General features: G+C 34.8%; 1 protein-coding gene across 2 annotated transcripts; it reads left to right on the top strand.

The window, feature by feature from the left end:
* Positions 1–75: 75 nt before the first annotated feature.
* On the top strand, positions 76–13,898 carry LOC109337775 (probable N-acetyl-gamma-glutamyl-phosphate reductase, chloroplastic). Of its 2 annotated transcripts, XM_019574821.1 has the most exons (15): positions 76–266; positions 371–439; positions 746–886; positions 2,073–2,180; positions 2,424–2,510; positions 3,168–3,218; positions 3,324–3,395; positions 3,900–4,019; positions 5,711–5,771; positions 5,876–5,956; positions 12,407–12,486; positions 12,576–12,665; positions 13,034–13,162; positions 13,345–13,475; positions 13,584–13,898. In XM_019574821.1, the coding sequence occupies exons 2-14, from the start codon at positions 383–385 to the stop codon at positions 13,450–13,452; spliced, it is 1,185 nt and encodes a 394-aa protein (XP_019430366.1). In that variant the 5' UTR covers positions 76–266; positions 371–382; the 3' UTR covers positions 13,453–13,475; positions 13,584–13,898. The 2 variants fall into 2 exon arrangements, with proteins under 2 accessions (XP_019430366.1, XP_019430365.1); XM_019574820.1 differs by having other exon boundaries at positions 13,345–13,891.
* The last annotated feature ends 8,144 nt before the right edge of the window (positions 13,899–22,042 follow it).

Raw genomic sequence — 22,042 nt, 5'->3', positions numbered from 1 at the left:
CTTATTAGTTGTTAGCTTCTATCGCGGTCGCCGTTCATTATTCGCTTCATTACATTATTACAGTACAGGTATCTTCTCTCTTCACACACTTTATTCTATTCTTCTACTAGCTTAGTGCTCCAAAGAGAATCACTTCATAAATTGACAATTATTCTCAATATTTATTTCACTCTTTCCCTTAATAGGGTTGCATTGTGTTGTTGATTCTCCTTCTCAAAGTTCCATACCTTTCATTTTAAGCTTTTTGGAATTACAACATAAAAACGGTAATTTCTTTTTACCCCTTTCTCTCTTATTTATTGCATTTATTTGTAATGCTTCATATTTCACAGTTTTGTTTTTGTGATGACCTAATTCTCTGATCTTTTAGTTGTGTGAAAAAATGAACGCCACTGCATTGGGTTCCATTTGTTTTAACATTGGCCACTCTTGGGAGAAGGTAAATTTTTTTTCCTTTTTTTACTTTTTTTTCTTTGTTTGCCACAATGATTGTCTTTGCAAAATGTGATGCTTTTTTTCCCATGGTTGTTCTGTTCAATTTATAAAATACACAACATGAAGGGGATTAGATTAGTCTTCAGCTATCGGCTAGCGGACACCGTTGGTGTAGACCAGAGAAAATAAGAATAGGACGACATGTTTGTGTTCGTTTTGGTTCTGCTAAAAGATACCTTGTTGCTTATTTGTGGGTAATTAATTACCTAAATGTGTATGATTTTCTAAATTTTTGTTCTTGTTTTTCTAGGAAGTGGCGAAGGTTTCCAAGGTGAGAAAGCAACATGATTGGAAGCCGATTGTTAAATGTTCAATCAAGGGTGGAAACTCTACTTCTCAAAAGGCTGTTCGTGTTGGAGTTCTTGGAGCTAGTGGCTACACTGGTGCCGAGGTAAGTTACACCGCACAAACCTCGAGCATTTTCTTGCTTTAGTAGGTGGGAATTGGGAAGATTGAAAATAAAGGACAGAGTAAAAATGATTTTCATCCGAAGTTATGTGCTTTTGGCTTTGAGTCAAAATGAGTTGGGATTTATTTTTATTTGTTGTGTTTTTGGTATACCACTCAAGTGTAAAGAGACTTTCACACATAATCTGTTATGAACATTGCATGTTGTTTTTGGTTTCGAAGTCAGATTAAGTCCAATATGAACAAAAATTAGGCACAGTTCTTTGGGTACTTTTGGTGATGTTTAGCAATAAAAACATTACCCGTATAACAACTTTATAGCAGTGTTGCCCAATTGCGGCCATGGCGGTGGCATTTTTTGGGCTGCCGCCATTAGCCATTTGGAAATTCCCGCCATATGGCCGTGTCCGACTTTTGCTAAAAAAAACTGCCATGGCGGTGTGGCGGTGGCGGGGATGGCGGAACTTTCAGTTTCTGCACAGTTTTTTTTTAAAAATTGGGCTGAGATATGCTTTTTTGGGCCCATTCATGGGTTAAAAATTAAAACCCTAGCCTTTCTATTTTTGCATCTTCTACCTATTGCCTCTCTCTCTCTCAAAACTTCCTCCTCTGCCTCCACTACTCCACTGCCGCTGTCGCTGCCGCCGCCGCCACTCGGATGAAGAAGAAATTGAAGGATATGTTGCTGAGTTTGCAGCTGTGGAGGATGATGTTAGGGAGGAGGAGGATATTTAGAAAATTAAATCTTTTGCATTTTATATTTGTGTTTTCCTTTGATTTTTAGTTGTGAATGTTGACAAGACTTATTAGTATTGTTTATGTTACTTTTTAGTGATCTTATGAAGTTATGAGACATTAATATTTAATGGTTTTTATTAAACTTTATGTTATTGTTTGATTTTTGTGTTATTGTATTTATTATTTTATTTTTCCTATTATGTTTTTTTTTTTTTTTTTCAACCGCCATGATGATGTCCGCAATTTGCCTGCAACGCCATCCGCAACTGAATTTTGGCAACCGCCATTGGCCGCCATCCGCCATGGGCAACACTGCTTTATAGATGTCATATTGTTATTGGAAAGTAGAACCATAGAAACACAAAGCATTATACCTAAGTTTTGTCCATCTAGTATTGCTCTGTTATGAGATTGTGATTCTTTATGGTTAGGTTCTTCGGCTTTTGGCAAATCATCCACAATTTGGGGTTGCACTGTTGACTGCTGATAGGAAAGCTGGGCAGTCAATTGCATCTGTATTCCCTCATTTGGGAACTCAGGTATGCATGGTTTTATATATCATGACATGTATCTAGAAAGATATTCTCTTTCAGTTCTAGCCATATTTAAGTGTATGGTAATGGCATGCTATCTATTTTATTTTTTATAAGCTCAAATCTGCATATTTTGTCTATAATGATCCTGGAGGCAAATAACTACTATTTTTCTTGTATGATCTCTTGGTATGATTATGAGGTTTGTCTGTTAATGCATTGGTACATAAAAATTCCAACTACTTGCAGAACTTGCCAGATTTGGTTGCAGTAAAGGATGCAAACTTTTCTGATGTGGATGCTGTGTTCTGTTGTTTGCCACATGGAACCACCCAGGTTCGTTCTTGTGTCTTATGAGTTTCATATTTCCCCGAATTGGCCAAAAAATAATTGGATTATGTTTTTTTTATTAGAAGAAAATATGCATACAATGAGATAATGTTTCTTTAGTTTCAACCAGTATTACATGGTTCATGGTACAATTTGGTATGTGGTACGTGACTTTTCTAGCTACATGGAATGTAGGGCTATACTTAGAGGAGTCGTTTTTCGGAATGAAGTTCATTTTGCATATGATCGCTATGCATAAACTTCAAATTATACTAATAAGTAGTAGTAGTTAAAATAATATAAAGTGTAGTGCTGTCACTCATTCAAACAAAGTAGTGAAGGTACTGAAGGGTACTCCACCACCACCACTCACTATGTTGGCAGCCTAGGGTCGCAGCTGTCACTCCCTGATCGCCGCTGCATGCTTCTCTCTTTATCCTCAAAAATCACTCTGGTGTTTCTTTCAAGGTTTCTAAAATGCTTAACATAAAGAAAAATTGCCTTTGAGAATTTGGAATGCTAGTTGAACGTACTGGGTCTCGAACGAGCCACTGTGTGGATCAAAGGTAGCAGATCATAGTACATAAGGTGATAGAGTGAACCACATAGAACTGGTTTCAACATCTAAAGTCATTCATGACTTTTTGCTCTTTTCTTTTTCAGGAAATAATTAAAGGCCTTCCAAAGCATTTGAAGATTGTTGATCTATCTGCAGTATGTTTTATATAACTGTTCTCTCTCTTTTTAATAATTTCTTTCCATAATAGAATATAAATGAAGTTTTACTCATATCAGAATTCTGAATGAGAGATTTTGTAGGATTTTCGTCTAAGAGATATTTCTGAGTATGAAGAGTGGTATGGTCAGCCACACAGAGCACCAGAGTTGCAGGTATTTCTTGTCCTGTTCAGTTCTAATTTACCCAGGTCCTTTTAACTTATTTTTTAGGTGTCCCCTAAAGTTAGAGAGAACTATGGTGTTAAAATTAATGGCAGGTTTTATTTCCACCTTTTGTTGTGCTATAAGTTTTTTTTGGGTAATTTCTTGTTATATTCAGTAAACTGGAAAATGTCACAAAGAAACAGGAGAAATCTTGTTCAAATTTTTAGGCTTCTAGGTTGTCTTTGATTTCAGAAGAACTTTGCTCAGCAAACTGTTTTACCTCTTCTAAGTTCTAACTTGTAAGGCATATATTTAATGAAGTGAAATGTCATCACTCTGTATGAATTTGACTTTGCTATTCTATTCATATCTGAGAATCATGAATCTTAAGTTAAATTATTTTGTAGATCTGTCTTTAATTGTAAAAGGATGAAATGAAATTTCCTTAAATCTACCTTTTTCCTTTTATAATTTTATTCTCTGTTTCGAGTTAATCTATTTATCTGTATTCAGAAAGAAGCTGTATATGGATTGACAGAGGTTTTAAGGGAGGATATAAAGAATGCCCGCCTTGTTGCCAATCCTGGTTGTTATCCAACTTCCATTCAGCTTCCTCTTGTTCCGTTGATAAAGGTTAGTATGTTTATTTTGCATTATGCAGTAGACAATTATAATAAGTGAATTTAGATTTTTGGTGGCTGATCAAGGTGATGAAAAAATTAGTATACGAGTATGTGTTTTGCCAATGCTTCTGTTACTTGTATCTATTAGTCTTTGCTTTCATTGTCAATTTGTCGCTTGAAATTTATGGTCTAGATATTAACTTGGTGTACCTACCCTTCACATTAAGCATATTTCTTGTTAATGGCTAGGAAAAGGTTTACAAAGAAAACGGATAACAGTGATTTATGCATTTGTGCATTTCGTGGTATAATCTGGGCCTCTGGGGTGTATGGATTATGGACTGAGAATCTTTGGAATCAGAGATCAAAATGTAGCTTGACTTTCAACACATGGTTTGTTCAAGGAGATGCCTCTAATTCTTGTCGAGAGAGATTGGGAGGTCTTATCATTTTGCACTTTTATGACTGCGGTTGTTCCCATTTCCCATTGAGTGTTTCAGAAGGCATATTACCTATTTATTATATTTCTTTTCCTACTTAGCATCAGCAAAGGGTTTACAAATCAGATGCAGGATTATAAAAGGGAAATCCAATGACTAGTTACAAACGAAGTAATTTCACAAAAGTGATAAAAAGGAATAGTAAAACAAGATAAGCACAATATGACATCAACACCCCTAATTAAAAAATTTCCAAGTCATAAAATTTAAACATGAGAAGAATTCTTTTTAGAAAACCAGTGTCAATCAATAACAGTTAATATAATGTTCCATGTAACAATAAAGTTTCTAGGTTTTGAAGTGTATCTGTTTTCAAAGTAAAAGGACAAAACAAAACTATACTTCTTTTCATGGTCTTCGGGGTGAGACATTGCTAGCTGAGGAGGCAGGCAGTTGAACTTGGAGGCTGACTATCTAGGAAGAGGATTTAGAATAGTGGTATGTGTAATATGTTCTATATTTCAAGGATTTTGTGATGTAGATGTTAGGCAATAATTAGCTGATCCCACCTAGTGGGATAAATGCTTGGTTGTTGTTGTTGAGATGTTAGGCAATAATTGGATTTTTTTGGGTATGGTTGGATCACAGCGTCATATGACCCTACATTCAAAATTTTGGTTTTAATAATATTGACTATTGAGTGCATGACTTACCTTTTTACCTTTTTTATTCCTATAAATTTTATTCTTTGATTAGTTTACACTATTTCATATCTTTTTTATTTTAGTTTAAACACCAGCTTCTAATTCTGTGCATAGCTGCCTTTATTTGATGACATTTGACACATTTGACATATCAAATTAACAATTGAGCATTTCAAAATAGAAAAAAGTGAGGGTTGAAGATATGTTGTCATTCATATAGTTTGTGTTAAAAGGCATACCCGGCAATGTGAGATGTTGCTGCTATACAACTATCTATTAGAATATTGTATAATATCCAGAACTATGGATAATATAGTTATTATGCTTTTGTATGTACCCCAGTACTAAACATGTTTATCAAGTCCTTCTACCATAAATGAAGTACTTAAGATGCATGGATCAAGGATTGTTTTCAGCATTGGAATGGAAGCATTGTTTTGAATACTAGGCTTAGTTTTTATGCTTCCTATGCTTAAAACAAATTTTGTGATGCTTGAAATGCTGCATATCCCCTTTGCTATTAAGTTTCTAGTTTCTATTTTTTCTTTCTTTTACAGGCCAATCTTATAGGGACTGAAAATATAATTATTGATGCTAAATCTGGTGTGAGTGGAGCAGGTAGAATTTTGATGCACCTCTTGTGTTTTACTACACATACATTAAAATATTTATTTTAGCCCTACTCATTTCTTTGACATTCCATTGCTTGGTTCTGGTTGCAGGGCGTAGTGCCAAAGAAAATATATTGTTCACTGAGGTAGTTGAAGGCATCAATTCTTATGGCGTTACCCGGCATCGCCATGGTATGTATTTTGCTTGTTATAATTGGATTTATGCCTTTGATAGTTCTGCTATCTGTCTTTCAACTCATTAAGATTCTTAATGCCATATGTGATACTTAAACATTTTGTTCTAATATTTTTATTAGTAGCAAAACATGCACATAATAGAAGTTTAAGTCTGCAATATCTTTTACCTTGCTTTGCAAATGCCAAAAGATTTTAAGGATCTGTTTGATTCAATTAGTCAAAAGCTGAAAAGTTGACTAGCTAGCTTAAAGCTGGGATTTGAAAGATGATGATAACTGATTGAAATGGATATGTTAGGTAAAATTAGCATATCAGCTAGTCGATACCTGTAAAATGGTGCAAAAGGCTAACCAACATGCTAAAGTACATTGAGATCTCAACCCACTTTAACTATTAGAATTGTTAATATTGCCAGTTGGCAAAACTGATTGTACAAAACAGTTATGCCCTAATGTGCCTCTACTCTCCTATAAATAGGATTGAGTAAGCACTCATCTAATAAGATTCTAAAAACAGAAAATAACTAACCTAAAGTTAGTTACAATAACTGCTCTCTCTCTTTCTCTCCTCTCTTCTCATTTTCTTCATTTCCTTACATGGTATCATCACCAATGGCCAACGCCATTAACGATCCTCCTCAAGAAACTTCATCTCCTCCTCTCTCGTCTTCTGCTGCCACACCTCTTCGTGCTCAACCTTCAACTCTCTCTTCAAACGCCAAATACAAAGCTCACTGAACATAACTACCTCACATGGAGCCAATTCGTGCTTGCAGTCTTGAAATCAAATCGTACTTTACGATTTATTCATTCCAGTGATGTTCCTCAACGATTTCTATCTGATTCAGACCGTAACACGCATCATGTGAGCCCTGGTTACTTAGCTTGGGAAGAACAAGATCAAGCAGTGTTTTCGTGGCTCCTCAATTCAATTTCAGAAGCTCTTCATCCACGAGTAGTTGGATGTGTTCACTCCTGGCAGTTATGGAGTGAATTACATGCTTTTTGTAACTCACATACAAAAGCTAGAAGTCGTCAATTACGAACTCAGCTTAGGTCTCTCTCTCAAGGTTCCATGACTATCTCTGAATTTTTCTCTAAGGTGAAATCCCTAACTGATTCTCTAATTTCAATTGGAACACCAATATCTCTTGAAGAAAATGTTGACTGCATTCTGGATGGTTTAAATGAAGATTTTCAGAATGTTATTACATCTGTTGAAAGCCAAGTTAATTCTCCCTCAATTCATGAATTGGAACAATTTTTACTAACTTTTGAATCAAGATTAGCCAAGAACAAAAACCAGTCTGTGTCTGATGCTCTCTCAGCAAATATGGTTGCTCAATCTCCACCTCAATCCCCTCTTTCTGTATCAATGCCATCTCCTACTGTTCATTCTCGTTCTCCACACTACTCTGGCATCTTACCAAGACCTCCAGGCAATTTTCAGTCTGGTTTCTACACTCAAACTCGAGGTGGACGTTCTGGAAAACGTGGTGGACGTGGTTTTCGTTCTGGTAGAAATTTCACTCGTCCTGGCAGCTTCTTTTGTGACTATTGCAGGAAACCAGGACATGATATTTCATGGTGTTACTATGCTCCCTATGATAGTCATCATGGCACATTAACACCTTCTCACTTCTATGGACAGTATCAACATCAAAATCAGTATGGAGCTCCAACTTCAAACATGTATTCAAGGCCATCTACTCCACATGGATCCTACTCTCCTGGAACAATGACCAGACCATACTCACCTGTGGTTCATCAAGGTTTTGGTCAAGGCTATCCTAATGTTCAGTCTGGAAATTTCTACAGAGGACATTCACCTTTGCCTCCTTATGCTTATCACCATCCAGGTCCAAGCTATGCTATGAATGCTGAAACTAGCAGTCAAGACTCCAGATCTTCACTATGGTATCCTGACTCTGGTGCTACAAATCATCTTACATCAGATTCATCCTTGCTTCATGAGCCTACTGAACATTTTGGACCTGATCAGATCTATATGGGTAATGGAGCCAAAGCTCCTATCACAAGTAGTGGTAACACCTATTTTCATTCTACAAATTTCACTACTTCTTTATCTTTACAAAACCTATTGCTTGTCCCAACCATAACCAAAAATCTAATGAGTGTATCTCAGTTTGCAAAAGACAACTCATGTTATTTTGAGTTCCACCCTAACTATTGTGTTGTCAAATCACAGGGTTCTGATGAGGTTCTCCTTCAAGGGACTCTCACTTCAGAGGGCCTCTATGCCTTCTCCAATCTTATTCCCAAGCCTGCCTCCAAGAAATCTCATATTTCTCCTACTACATCTCAAGTTTCTGCTTTAATTTCTACTACTAGTCATATTAAACCTAGTTCTTTTCTGTTATGGCATCATAGACTAGGTCATGCCCATGAGGCAATTGTTAACAATGTCTTGAAAAATTGTAATATACCTTACTCAAATAAAATTGCCTCTGATTTTTGTTCAGCTTGTTGTTGTGCTAAAGCTCATAAAGTTCACTCTCCATCATCCATAAATGTATATACTACACCTTTTGACTTGTTATATGTTGATTTGTGGGGACCATCTCCTATATACTCTAAATCTGGCTTTAGGTATTACTTATCTATAGTAGATGCCCATAGTAGACACACTTGGATTTACCTACTTAAACAAAAGTCAGATACCTTGCATATGTTTCAACATTTTGTCACAATGGTCAAAACTCAATTCCAAGGCAATATCAAAGCTGTCCAAAGTGACTGGGGTGGTGAGTTTAGACCTTTCACGAATTTTCTTAATTCTCTAGGGGTGAACCATAGAATCTCCTGTCCTCACACTCATCACCAACAGGGCACTATAGAGAGAAAACATCGCCATATAGTAGAAACTGGCCTAGCTTTGCTAAATCATGCAAACCTACCTCTGTCTTTCTGGGAATATGCTTTTACAACTGCAGTGTACTTAATTAACAGACTCCCTTCCCCTTCACTACAAAATCAATCACCACATTATCTTCTATTCAAACATGTCCCAGATTACAAGTTCCTCAAGGTGTTTGGATGCTCTTGTTATCCTTTACTTAGACCCTACAATAGTCATAAACTTCAGCCAAGATCAATTGAGTGTACTTTTTTAGGCTATTCTACTGCACATAAAGGGTATAAGTGCTTGTCAAAAGAAGGTAGGCTATACATTTCTAAGGATGTGATCTTTAATGAGCAACATTTTCCCTATGTCACTACTGATTCCTTTCCTACCTCTAATACAAAAATCAATTTTGAGTCATTCTCATCCCCTCCTACTCACATACACAAACTTATCCCATGTGTCACTGAATCAAGTCTTCATTCTCAGTCATCAATGACCCCTCAATCATCATCCACTAATTCTCACATCTCCTCAAATGGTCATACTACCACAGAACAGTCAAACAGTCAACATCACTCCCCCATCAACACTACTATGTCCAATCCCACTACCATTGTTCCCTCCCCTAGTCAGCATACTACTACTTCTTCTATAATCCCTCAAGGTGTTACTACTATGGCTCCCACTCATCCTATGGTCACTAGATCCAAATCTGGAATTGACAAATCTATAGTTCCAAGAGAAGTGCTTAGAGCTCTTCTAGTTCACACAGAACCCTCAAGTGTTAAGGAAGCTATTGCTGATCCTGTTTGGTTACAAGCTATGCAACTTGAGTTTGATGCTCTCATCAAACTAGGAACTTGGTCTTTGGGTCCTCTACCCTCTCATAAACATGCTATTGGCTGCAAATGGGTTTTTAGAGTTAAAGAAAATGCTGATGGTAGTGTCAACAGGTACAAAGCTAGACTTGTGGCAAAAGGGTTTCATCAAAAACCAGGGGTTGATTTCACTGAAACATTCTCACCAGTTGTGAAACCTATTACCATCAGAATCCTTCTTACCTTAGCTGTGACTTACAAATGGCCTCTAGAGCAACTAGACATTAATAATGCCTTTCTCAATGGTGTGTTAGAAGAAGAGGTTTATATGGTTCAACCACCTGGTTTTCACAGTGGAGACAAAAACACAGTGTGCAAGCTCCACAAAGCTCTATATGGTCTAAAACAAGCACCTAGACAATGGTTTGAAAAACTAAAAGGTACTTTAGCTCAACTTGGTTTTCATATCAGCAAATGTGATAATTCTCTGTTTATTCAAATTACTCCTACATACAAGGTGTTTGTTCTGGTTTATGTTGATGACATTATAGTCACTGGATCCTCTACCTCTCAAGTTCACAGAGTTATTGACAAACTCAGCAATAGTTTTGCTCTCAAAAAGCTTGGCTCTCTTGACTACTTTCTTGGAATAGAAGTTAAACACCTCACTGATGGTTCCCTTTTTCTCTCTCAATCCAAATATATCAGAGACCTTCTACTAAGGGCTAATATGAACACTGCCAAATCTACTCCTACTCCTATGGGAACTTCCTGCAAATTAACCAAGTCTGGTTCAGAACAGTTTGAAGATCCTACTTTATACAGGTCTATTGTTGGTGCTCTGCAATATGTCACTGTAACTAGACCAGATCTAGCATTCAGTGTAAATAAAGTCTGCCAATTCATGAGCAAACCCCTGCTTCAGCACTGGAGTGCAGTGAAGAGAATCCTGAGATACTTACAAGGGTCTTCCTCCTTAGGTCTACACATCCAGCATGCTGTTTCTTCTACTCCTATTCCTATCATAGCTTGCTGTGATGCTGATTGGGCCTCAGACCTTGATGACAGAAAATCCATCTCAGGAGCTTGCATCTTTGTTGGACCAAATATTGTCACTTGGTGGTCAAAGAAGCAACAAACCATTTCCAGGTCTAGTACAGAGGCTGAGTACAGAAGCTTGGCTCTTGCTACTCAAGAAGTGATCTGGATTGAATCTCTTTTCTCAGAGTTACAATACCAATATCAAACTCCTCTGGTTCTCTGTGATAACCTTAGCACTGTTGCCATGGCTCACAATCCTGTCCTTCACAACAGGACAAAGCACATTGAACTGGACCTGTTCTTTGTAAGAGACAGAATCCAATCAAAGGCTCTTCAAGTAAAGCATATACCATCAGAACATCAAACTGCAGATGTCCTAACAAAGCCTCTGTCAACATCCAAGTTCCTTTCAATGAGAAAATCCCTTAGAGTGACAGATGCTTTGTCCTTAACTAATAAGTGTATCTAAATCATTGTTGTTCTTTTACTTTACTGTTATAGGAAAAGGGGAGTTCCTTTTCAGGGGGGTATATTAGAATTGTTAATATTGCCAGTTGGCAAAACTGATTGTACAAAACAGTTATGCCCTAATGTGCCTCTACTCTCCTATAAATAGGATTGAGTAAGCACTCATCTAACAAGATTCTGAAAAACAGAAAATAACTAACCTAAAGTTAGTTACAATAACTGCTCTCTCTCTTTCTCTCCTCTCTTCTCATTTTCTTCATTTCCTTACATTAACTAATCACGTGATGGGTATTGTAAGGAGGAAAAATCTGCACTTAATTGGTTCACGGAACAAGTTATTTAGCTACATATTAATATAAATACATTTACAAAGAACTGCAGATGAAGGAAATCTTAAATGTGCGTTGACAACCTATTTCAAGTGTGAATGAGTTTAGGCTGAACTTGTATAAATCCTTGAACTTTCCAAAGTTGCTGCAAGCTAGCATTGTTTATGTTTTCTTTATTAAGATAAGGTCTTATATAAATCAATGTTATCTGGTTTCTTTTCCCTTTTTGTATAGGCAGAAATTATTATGTGGACATAGGATATCTAGATAGACAATGATATTTGGTATCGTAAAATCAATCTTTGCACATTCGTTATCATGTGCATGTTTATATCTAGATAGAAAATTTTCTTCATCACCTCAAATGACCTATAACATCAAACCTTGCACATTCGTTATTTGAAGTTGTATTTATAGGTCATTTGAGGCGATGAAGAAAATTGACAGATACTTAGCGGAATCTACATTGTTTAATATATTGGGGAAAACACCATCAAATTTTTAATAAATGCGAACATGGGCGTTAAAATGCAAACAAGAGAGTAAACTCAATGTAGTAGAGATGAGAATGTTGGATTGGGTGATAGTAACGTAGCTGATGGTTGGGTGATAGTAATGTAGCTGATGGTTATGAATGGTAGGGAGCCAATATGAGTAGACATTCAATTACAATGATGAGTGTGTTGTTACATTTTTGTTTCATGTACTTCTAAGATACATTTGAATTTAATATTTGTGACTATTTGCTTGAAGAGTATTTGTATTTTATATATAAAAAAAGGTATTGGCATGTGATTTTTGGCAATGAATTTAAACTGATAACCTCTTGCCTTAGTTGATATATGGCTACTAACTTTAGCCATTGGGGATAAGTGGTACCTGAACTTGAATTTATCAACTTAATCTATTTTTGTGGTTTCCAGTTCCAGAAACTGAACAAGGACTTGCTGATGCTGCACGTTCAAAAGTAACCATTAGTTTTACCCCACACTTAATTCCAATGGTAAGAGTAGCACCTAGAGTTCCATCTTCTTTAGTCTTTTCTTTCTTGTCAAGGAAACTAACAAATATTTCTCTTTACAATTTTATTAGAGCCGTGGTATGCAATCAACTATTTATGTGGAATTGGCTCCAGGAGTAAGAGTTGAGGACTTGTATCAGCAACTGAAGCTTTCATACCAGGTCTATCCTTTTATGTCACTACTTGTCATCTTATCACAAATAGATGCCATTACCACCAATGTATATACTGTATGATCTGTACATCTGAAATCAACATGCAAGAACGCATATCTCTGGAGTTGGTACCTAATGGTTATTCCACATTGTTAATGCAAAAAAATAATAGTCATTGAACTTTTTGTCGTCTTAGTATTTGAGATCTCAGATGTCTCTTTCACCTTCAAGGCCTTATCCTTTCTTGTTCTTGGGGCTGTGGAATGTGCATACCATTGTTTGAATGCATAATTTATTGCTTTATTGATCTTTTTTTTTGTTGCTATTATTTGAATTTTTCTGTTTGTCTCTTTCTTACTTTCTGGTGAATTCAGGATGAAGAATTTGTTGTACTCTTGGAAAATGGGGCCATTCCTCGAACTCATAGCGTTAAAGGAACAAATTACTGTTTAATCAATGTTTTCCCTGACCGAATTCCTGGAAGAGCAATCATTATATCTGTAGTATGTCTAAGTTCCTTTCTCCTATTACATACCTATATATTTTTAGGTGAAATATTTGTGTCATTAAAACAGCAATGAACCGTGGCGAACCCTCAGATGACCTATCTAAGATTAGGGGAGAAAATCATATTATGATATTATCTTTGCTTAGGCACTAAGCATGTTGATCTTTTCTGTTGCAGATTGATAATTTAGTGAAGGGAGCTTCAGGTCAAGCTTTACAAAACCTAAATTTGATGTTGGGATATCCAGAAAATTTGGGGCTTCACTATCAGCCTCTGTTTCCTTAGAGTAATTATCTTATCCAACAAAAGTAAGCAACATACCTATTTTAAGCTTAGCTTTTCTTTGTCATCCATTCTTCTATATAAAACATAGAGAGATGGGTTCTTCTGATATTTGTTTCTAATGTCTGGTACAGCAAATGATGGTGCTGAATCAATTTCCTGCAAGAGCTCCAACATTTTGAACCTAAATATTTCCGCTAGTCACACTTCTTTGGACTGGTGGAAATATTTTCAGATTATGTATTTTTATTCTTAAGATTTCATTTTCAAATTCTTCTAGAATTTAGAAGGGTTTGGTACAATAAATTAAATCACATTTTGTCCAGTTTTTTTTTTTTGTCTCTTTACTTGGTCTGAAATGAAGGATGTTTGAATAAGTCATTGAAGGAGGTGGCATGTAATAATTTTTAACTAATAATGATATCTCCCACCTCATGTTTTCAGTAGGAGATATTTCCAAAAATTTATACAATGATATAGTATGAATTTTATATATTCTAACGTTTATCATTATAAACTTTTCAAAAAAATACAAATACAAATGAACGGTGGATGATGTAATAATTGTATATAAATCTTTAAATATTACACTCATGATATGGTGTCCTTATAACCACGTAGTGTTTTTTGATGTCATTTGATCTTTGAGCAATGTTTCAAACTATTTTGAACCTTAGGTAGGGATAGACATCTGCTGTCCTAAAACAATGTACTATTTCATGTGCCGCTGTTTATGATCGATCAGAAAAATGATTAATTATTAAAATTTTAATTTAAATATATTTTTTTAACCAATCATAATTAGTGAAACATGAGTGCCACATGTTGCGGGGACAATGTGTTTAATTTCCATTAATAAACCCAAAAAAATGTTAAACATTGTTTATCTCTTGTCTATACCATTGTGTCCTCCGGCTATTTTATATTATGGTACACATGAACTTGTCTCATTGCGGCATGATGTGTATTTATTAATAATAAATTACATTACTAATTTTTGTAAGTTAATTTATTGGGGTCAAAGATAACAAACTAAAAGATGACAATATTTAGTTTATCTAGAAAAATAGACTTTAGGAACCAAATAATATAGTTTTTTAAAATAAAACTTCTTCTCTTTGGTTATTTTTTCACAAACAAGAAGATAAGTGTAAATATATATTTTTGTCTCATGTTTTTTCAACCTTATTAAGTTTGTCCTTAATATATTTAAATTACAAATTTAGTCTCTGACAATTTTAACATGAACACATATTAGTCCTTCTGTCTATATTTGGCAATTAATATTAATAGTTTGGTCTATGTGGGATATTAACTGTTAACTTGGTGTGACGTTTGTTGTCCACGCGGCCTTGTGTCACACATCAGCGTGGTCCATGTAGTTTTCTTCCTAGGAAGAAAACAACGTCATTTTCATTTTTTTTTCTTTTTTTAAATCGTATCCTATTACTAAACGACGTCGTTATAGGTTATTTTAAAAAAATAACAATTGAAGCATAGCTGCCTAATGCTTAGTAGGTTGTGCTCTAGTCCTTCGATATACATCACATTTTCTATTATGGCTTGTGAAACATTTCCATTTCTTCCTACGTTAAGTATCATTCCTCTATTGTTGTCTCCATAAGTTACATAACCTTTACTGTTTAGTGAGAGATGCAGGAATTTTGATATGTCACCCGTCATATGCCTCAAACATCCACTGTCCAAGTACTAGTGTTGTCCCTGAGTTCGAAGCATACCTGCAAAACAATTTACTTGCCTTGTTTAGGTACCCAAGTTATATTAGGTCTTTCTTGTTAGTAATCAAAGAGTTTTGCCATTTTTTGAATCCATACATATTTGCCTAGGCACTCCATATTTTATAATGTAGCATGATATAGATGTATGACCATATTTACCACAATAAAAATAAGTAGGCATATTATGATTAGACCTATTATGCATGTAAGCTACTTGCCTCCTATACGGTATTTTATTTTTATTTGGTTTATAGGCTAGGCCTCCATGATTACCTACATTTCTAGATGTAGCAAGTAGGTTGTTCAGATTATATCTACTATATGTGAACTTTGCCAATTTGTCCTTTAAATCAGAAATTTCAGCATTTAACACATCGCATTGATCACATATAGGAGTCTCAATTAATTCAGTGGTGCAACTACATGAGGCAGAAGAGTAAATAAGATCTAGAGTCTCATTTTCTAGTTTTAATTCATTCAATGCCTCTTGTGTTTTAGTTATTTTACTTTCATGCAACATGATGATTCATTTCCTATCTATATTTACCCTTGCTAGTTTCTTAAGTTCCTCATGCAACTCAACAAATGCACTATATAATTCATCGTAAGTAGGAGGCTCATCGGAATACGAGGAAGAGTCAGGATAATATACCTCATTCGTGTCATCCGAATTGCTTGTGCTACCAATTTCTTGACTGTTTGCCATTAAGCATTAATTTGGCGGTCTCCTCTTCATCGGATGTGCTACTTGTTGTCTCGTCCTCCGGTACATCCCATACTATGTAGGTCTTCTTGGATTTAAAGTCTCAGGGGTTGCTCTTATCATGTTCAACCTTCTTGAGGTGACTCGGGCATTGGAATTTCATATGGCTCGGTTTGCCACACTCATGGCAAATGAGGTGATGTTTTGGAGCTTTGCTTCTTCTGGTTGAATCACTTGTCTCTTTCTTTTGAAAGCGCTTAAACTCTCCTTTCTTCTTGAGAAACTTGCCAAATTTTTTAACTATGAGAGTTAAGGTTTCATCATCTAATTCAGACCCAGAATCTTCATCGTCTATCTTTTCTTGTGATTGTGACGATGTAGCTTTTAGAGAGATCCCTTTTTCTTTCGGTCTAAATCTTCATGTATTGTTAAGTGTCCTAACTCTATTTCGTACTCTTAGAGTTTGCCAAAGAGAGTTGCTAGTTGCATGGTGTCTACGTATTTCGACTCCCTAATTGCTGTTACCTTGGGCTGCCATTTCCTATCAAGACAATGCAACACTTTGTTAGTAAGTTCACCAATAGCAGAACTCTTATCTAAAGCAATTAAATGATTAACAATATGAGGGAATCTTTTCTGCATTTCATTAATCGATTCATTTGGAAACATACGAATCAACTCATATTCATGTGTTAACACATTCAATTTTGCGTGCTTAACCTCACTTGTGCCTTCGTGGGTTACTTGAAAAGTATCTCATATTTCTTTTGCATTTAGGCACTGTGACACCCGAAAGAACTCATCGTATGATAAGACAGAGTTTATTATGTTCTTTGCCTTGAGATTGTGTTGGACTTTACGTCTTTCTTCGTCAGTCCACCATCCCTTTGATTTTTCTTTGGGCTCACCATCCACCAAGTGAAGTGGAGTAAAAGGCCCATTGAAAACGGAGTCCCAAATCTCCGTCTCGATTGCCTCAATAAAGATTCGCATGCGCACCTTCCAGTAGGCATACCCCTCGCCATTGAAGATGAGAGGCAGCTGATGGATGCGCTATCACTGTCGAAAAGGGTTAGTAGAACCCATAGTGATTAATCTCTAGGATCAACAAATTTAGCGGCCAAGCTAGAACCTTCGTACTAGCTCTGATACCACTTGTTGGGTACTAGTGAGGTAAGAATACTCCTAGAGGGGGTGAATAGGTGTAGCAGATCACTAATCCCGCTTTTCCGATATTTGCGCAAAATACAAAACTACTACAGTTAATCGATTATCAATAGGGTTAATCGATTATGGGTGGTACGTTAATCGATTATACTGGTTATTTACTCTTTGAAAAACAGTTTTCCCTGCTTTGAAAAACAGTGATGAATCTTGATCTTTACTATCCTAATATTGATTCTGATTATCAATAGATTAACATCAATTAGCAATTAATCACATAATACAATTGAACTCAAAAAGCAAGTAAAGACAGAAACTTAAAGAGATAGGAAAAGAGAAAATGTGCTCGAAGATTTTATCCTGGTTCATTTGCGAGTCTACTTGCAAACTCATCCAGGCCTCCCGATTGATATGGGAGATTTTTATTCACTATCAGAAATGTTATTCAATAACAATCACACTTCCAATGATCCTTGCAGAAACTTCTTTCTTGAAACCGTTGAGCCACCAAGCTCGGTTTGACCTCTATCTACGCCTACTTGGATACCACACCGTTCGTGCAATTTGGCCCCAACCAAAACTATTGATTGAATCAAGACTCCTAGCCTTGTGAAGACTACTGATTCTCAACTTGTGATGATACCACACACCACGAGAATTATCCTCAATTTATAGAAATTTGCCGAGTTACTTTGCACACAAGATTGTGCGGATATAGACTCTGAATTCATATCTATGACCCTTGACAGAAGATCTCACAAACAACCCTAAGAAATGGGTGTAGAAATCATGCAAGGTCTTTAACCTGAATGAAAATTGTTTGGCACAATGGAAAAGGATTTTCTCTATTTTCTCTCTCTTTTCTCTTTCTTTCTCTCTCTTCAGAATGTATGCAAGAAAAACTTCAAAGAATCAATAAGATAGCTTCGAAAACTTAAGCATAATGAATCTTTTGTTTTTCTTCTTTTCTGTAATTTTTCGTTGTTAATTGAAAGTGTGAAAAGCTTCTCTTAAAACTGATTAGTTCTATTTCGAAATAATAGATTTTGTTCATAATTGAATCAATTGATATTAATCATTTAAATGACAAGTTAATCGATTAACGTGTTTCTTGAAAACTAATTTTCAGTTATGGCTTAATAGATTAAAAACTTACTTAATCGATTAATAAGCATAAATCCTGAGAGGATAGTTACTATAACTTCATTTAATCGATTATTTATTTCTTTGATTGATTATTCATTTCTTTAATCGATTAACGAATTTCACCAAGACTTAATCGATTATCCAATGTGTTAATCGATTAATATTGTTTAAAAATGGTTTTTCCTAACTATATGGTAAATATCCTATATTATGAATGTACATGCAACATGATTTTAGAAATGATTAAATCCTTTATGTACAAAACCATGTATGCTAAATGCAAATGCATGAAACTTTACTTATCATATATATGTATGTAGATGTTATGTCTCATCCTATATGATTTTCATTTTTGTGAGACACTTACATCTTGGGTTTACCTAACCTAAAACTCAATACTAGGCAAACATCTTAGGACTCTAGAATATAAAAAACAATCCTAAGTTCTATGACGTTGACCTTGAGTTTTTGGTATGTTGTTTGTTGAGTTGACCAAGTCTTCAAGCTTCTATATAAGACTTTGTCTTCATCAAAACTTAGTAGGTTGATTATAATGGCATCCTTTGACTATTTGCCATTTCAGAAAATTGGTATACCTAGATAATAAATAATTTATGTATATATTGCTAGAGTGTAATTATAATATCATACTTATATACCTACTCTAACTTGCGCTTCTGTGTAAATATAATGTGCCATAAAGCTTCAAGTTTTGTTTATCTAATCTCAAAGGAATCGAAATTGCACCAACAAATCGTGGAAATGCCAAGGGAGAAAATAAGAAGGAAGAAGAAAAGGGTAACCAAATTCTTATACTATTCAATTATGGAATATTACTAACACTTACTCTTAGAACCTTTTGCATTCTTCCTCTACTCAATTATGGAATATTATTAACACTTACTTTAAGAACCTTTTGCAGTTCTTCCTATTGTCATAGATATCAATGTTAACCTTCTTGATGAAACTTGTGTTATTGTCAAGGTTTGTTTATTTTGTGTGAGTAGATTAAGATAGAATGATTAATTTACTAAACTTTTTTTCATGACCTAGTTGTGTGTTGGCAGCTATTAGCGAGTTGTGTATTTTTTGACAGCTATTAGTGTTTAACTCTATACTTTGTGAACTCTACCTCGTAGATTATTATTTTAAGTTCAAATATAAGTATAACCCATTAGCTCAATTACTACTTGAACTTTTTAGCTTTAGCTATTATGTCAACCTACAATCACTTGTCCACAATTTGTGAGGATTTAACTAGCACCAAAAATATCTAATATAATGATAAAGCCTAATATCTATGGATTGTTAATATAAATATTTATATATTGCCATTACATTATTTATTATTAATTTGGATTACTTTTTTAAAGAGTCGGTCAATGATGAATAAATATGAATCATATATGATATAATGACAACATGTAAAACTCATATATTATCAATCATAAATTTTATTATCTCTATAACCTAATGTAAAAATATTAATTACTTCCCTATAAAACCACCTTTCCTTATTTATCCTTTAAGAACTCCATGCTTTGAATACTTAGCACTTGCTATATATAGAAGTTCAATATTCGTATAAAGATATTTAAAGAGAAAAAAAATGTATATATTGATAGTGTATAAGTTCTATATATTGACACTATATCATCTACTATTCATATTTAATCATTATTGACTCTTCAAAAAAAGTAATTCAAATAAGTAGTAGATAGTAATGATTGTGTATAAATCCTTACACAAACAATGTATAAATATTATACTCATATTTACATTTCAATGATGGATTATTTAGTATATAGACTAATACACATTTGAATCTTATTCCATTTTGTGTGTGTGCAGGGAATATCGATGGACAAAATTGCAAATATTTGTCGGCTTCTATCGGTGAATACAGAGTACTATATCCTCCACTAGACCTTTGGATTCTACTCAACTGGTATATTATGGTTATTTTAACCACTTTTAGCTAAGCATCCAAAAATATTTATTGTCTAAAAATCTTGAGATTAAGCTAGAATAAAAAAAATCTTTTTAATCTCCATCTTCTCTCCCATTTATCTTACTCTCTTCTTTGTTTATTTTCAACAAAAATGATTTTCAATACTTCCAAGTCATATTCTTCTGAAATTAGTCCATATTAGCTTTTGTGTGATCCTCTTTGGGATGAAGGACTAAAGTATCTCAAATAATATTTTACCACAAGGATTCAAGATTGTTATTAGTATAATGACAGTTTTGATTCTCACAACAATCTCAATCATTAGAATCAAAATGATAACCACTTTAAATATATGTTGAAATGAGGAGATTTCAATTTCAGATCACTTTCTTTGTACTCTTGGCAAGAGGCTCACTCAAACTATTATATAAAGTAGTTGAAGATAGTTTGGATTTTAAAGACGACTACACTTACAAGGTGTGTCCAAATGGGAAGTATGTTGGATGGAAGGGGTTTATCATTCTATCCCATATTATGGGAGATAGTGATATAAATCTACCCTTTGAGGTTGGTACAACACAGTTCTCCCTAAGCAACAACTACGACTTTACTGTAAGTTGCGCTATTGGATATTTTGATCATCGTTGGCCTCACCACATGTGGGGCATATCCTCTATGTTCTGGTTCTTGGGTTGTGATATTATTTGATAGAGAACATAATTTAATTAGAGACATCACTGAAATCTTGCCCATTCGGACCTCAATAACCGAACAAAAAGTGTCATTGACGGATAATAGCGGTTCAGGCAATCATCAGATGCACCAGCTATTATGGATGACCGTGGCATCAAAAAAAATTCTTTAGTCTCCTCTGAAGTTTAATTCAACAATGTACTTTAAGTGTGACCTAACATTTAGTGTAAGTTGATCTTTTCATTTCATTAGTCTTGTCAATTTCTACAAGTATTGTTGTATGAAATGAAGGTATTGTTTATGCCTATATAACTTATACAATACCTAGAACAACCATAACAGTCAGTGCACTCTGATGGCAGCCTGTGTTAGACATTTCAAAACTTTTAGAGAAATTTACATTGAGCCTTTAATGGTTCATAAGGACCCTTAATTTAGGATCTTGACATTATGACATTTACATGTGATAAATAAGGTTAAGGATTACCTGGTTCCATTGCTATTCTTTCTTAGTGTTTTCTTTGATACTGCACTTTCTGGTTGCCTTTTGTTTTCACCTCTCCTTCTTCCCTTATGAGTTTCTTGATGATTAGAAACTCAGTTTCCTTCCCTCCACACTATAACAATGCACTGGATTTTCTTTTATGTAAAACCAAGATCTTTCTCTTATTCTTGCTTTTAGTTTCTATTCGTAAGAATAGAAATGAATTCCTTATGTTCAGAATGGAATTGCCACACACTATCCACTTAAATGCATCAGTTGGAGAAGTTAACATATAGGAAACTTCCCATGAAGTGAGAGGGGAGATAGTTGACAAAACCCTCACTAATCTGATCATTTAATTGCCAACCATCATCACATTAAGCACTTTCATTCAGATTAGTAACTTTCAAGCACATGGACCACATTGATTATTAAATTAATCTAACAATCTCCCACTTGGTCCATGTGATGACTTGAAGATTCATAACTTTACTTGCGCTCTTTTATTGAACCTTACAAATCATCATCCTTTAAATTGAGCTGAAATAATTGAATCATGGCGGTCACAAATTATATGAGGCAACCTGATCCCTTCCATGTATCACAATCATCTCAATCCAACTCACTTTAATTTGAGTCTTCATTTACCTTTCAAAGACTCATCAAGTTATCTCATCAAAACCATACAAGTACATTCTATAATATAGATAACT

Source organism: Lupinus angustifolius, unplaced genomic scaffold (genome assembly GCF_001865875.1).
Source record: "Lupinus angustifolius cultivar Tanjil unplaced genomic scaffold, LupAngTanjil_v1.0 Scaffold_10_154, whole genome shotgun sequence".
Taxonomy (NCBI): domain Eukaryota; kingdom Viridiplantae; phylum Streptophyta; class Magnoliopsida; order Fabales; family Fabaceae; genus Lupinus; species Lupinus angustifolius.
This window is presented reverse-complemented; position numbering and strand designations above follow the sequence as displayed.

Excerpts from the sequence above, each read along its gene's own strand:
- LOC109337775 (XM_019574821.1), top strand. The coding sequence starts at position 383 with ATGAACGCCACTGCATTGGGTTCCATTTGTTTTAACATTGGCCACTCT. Across the intron at positions 440-745 it reads TTGGCCACTCTTGGGAGAAG|GAAGTGGCGAAGGTTTCCAA; the intron begins GTAAATTTTTTT and ends TTGTTTTTCTAG. Across the intron at positions 5,772-5,875 it reads ATCTGGTGTGAGTGGAGCAG|GGCGTAGTGCCAAAGAAAAT; the intron begins GTAGAATTTTGA and ends TTCTGGTTGCAG.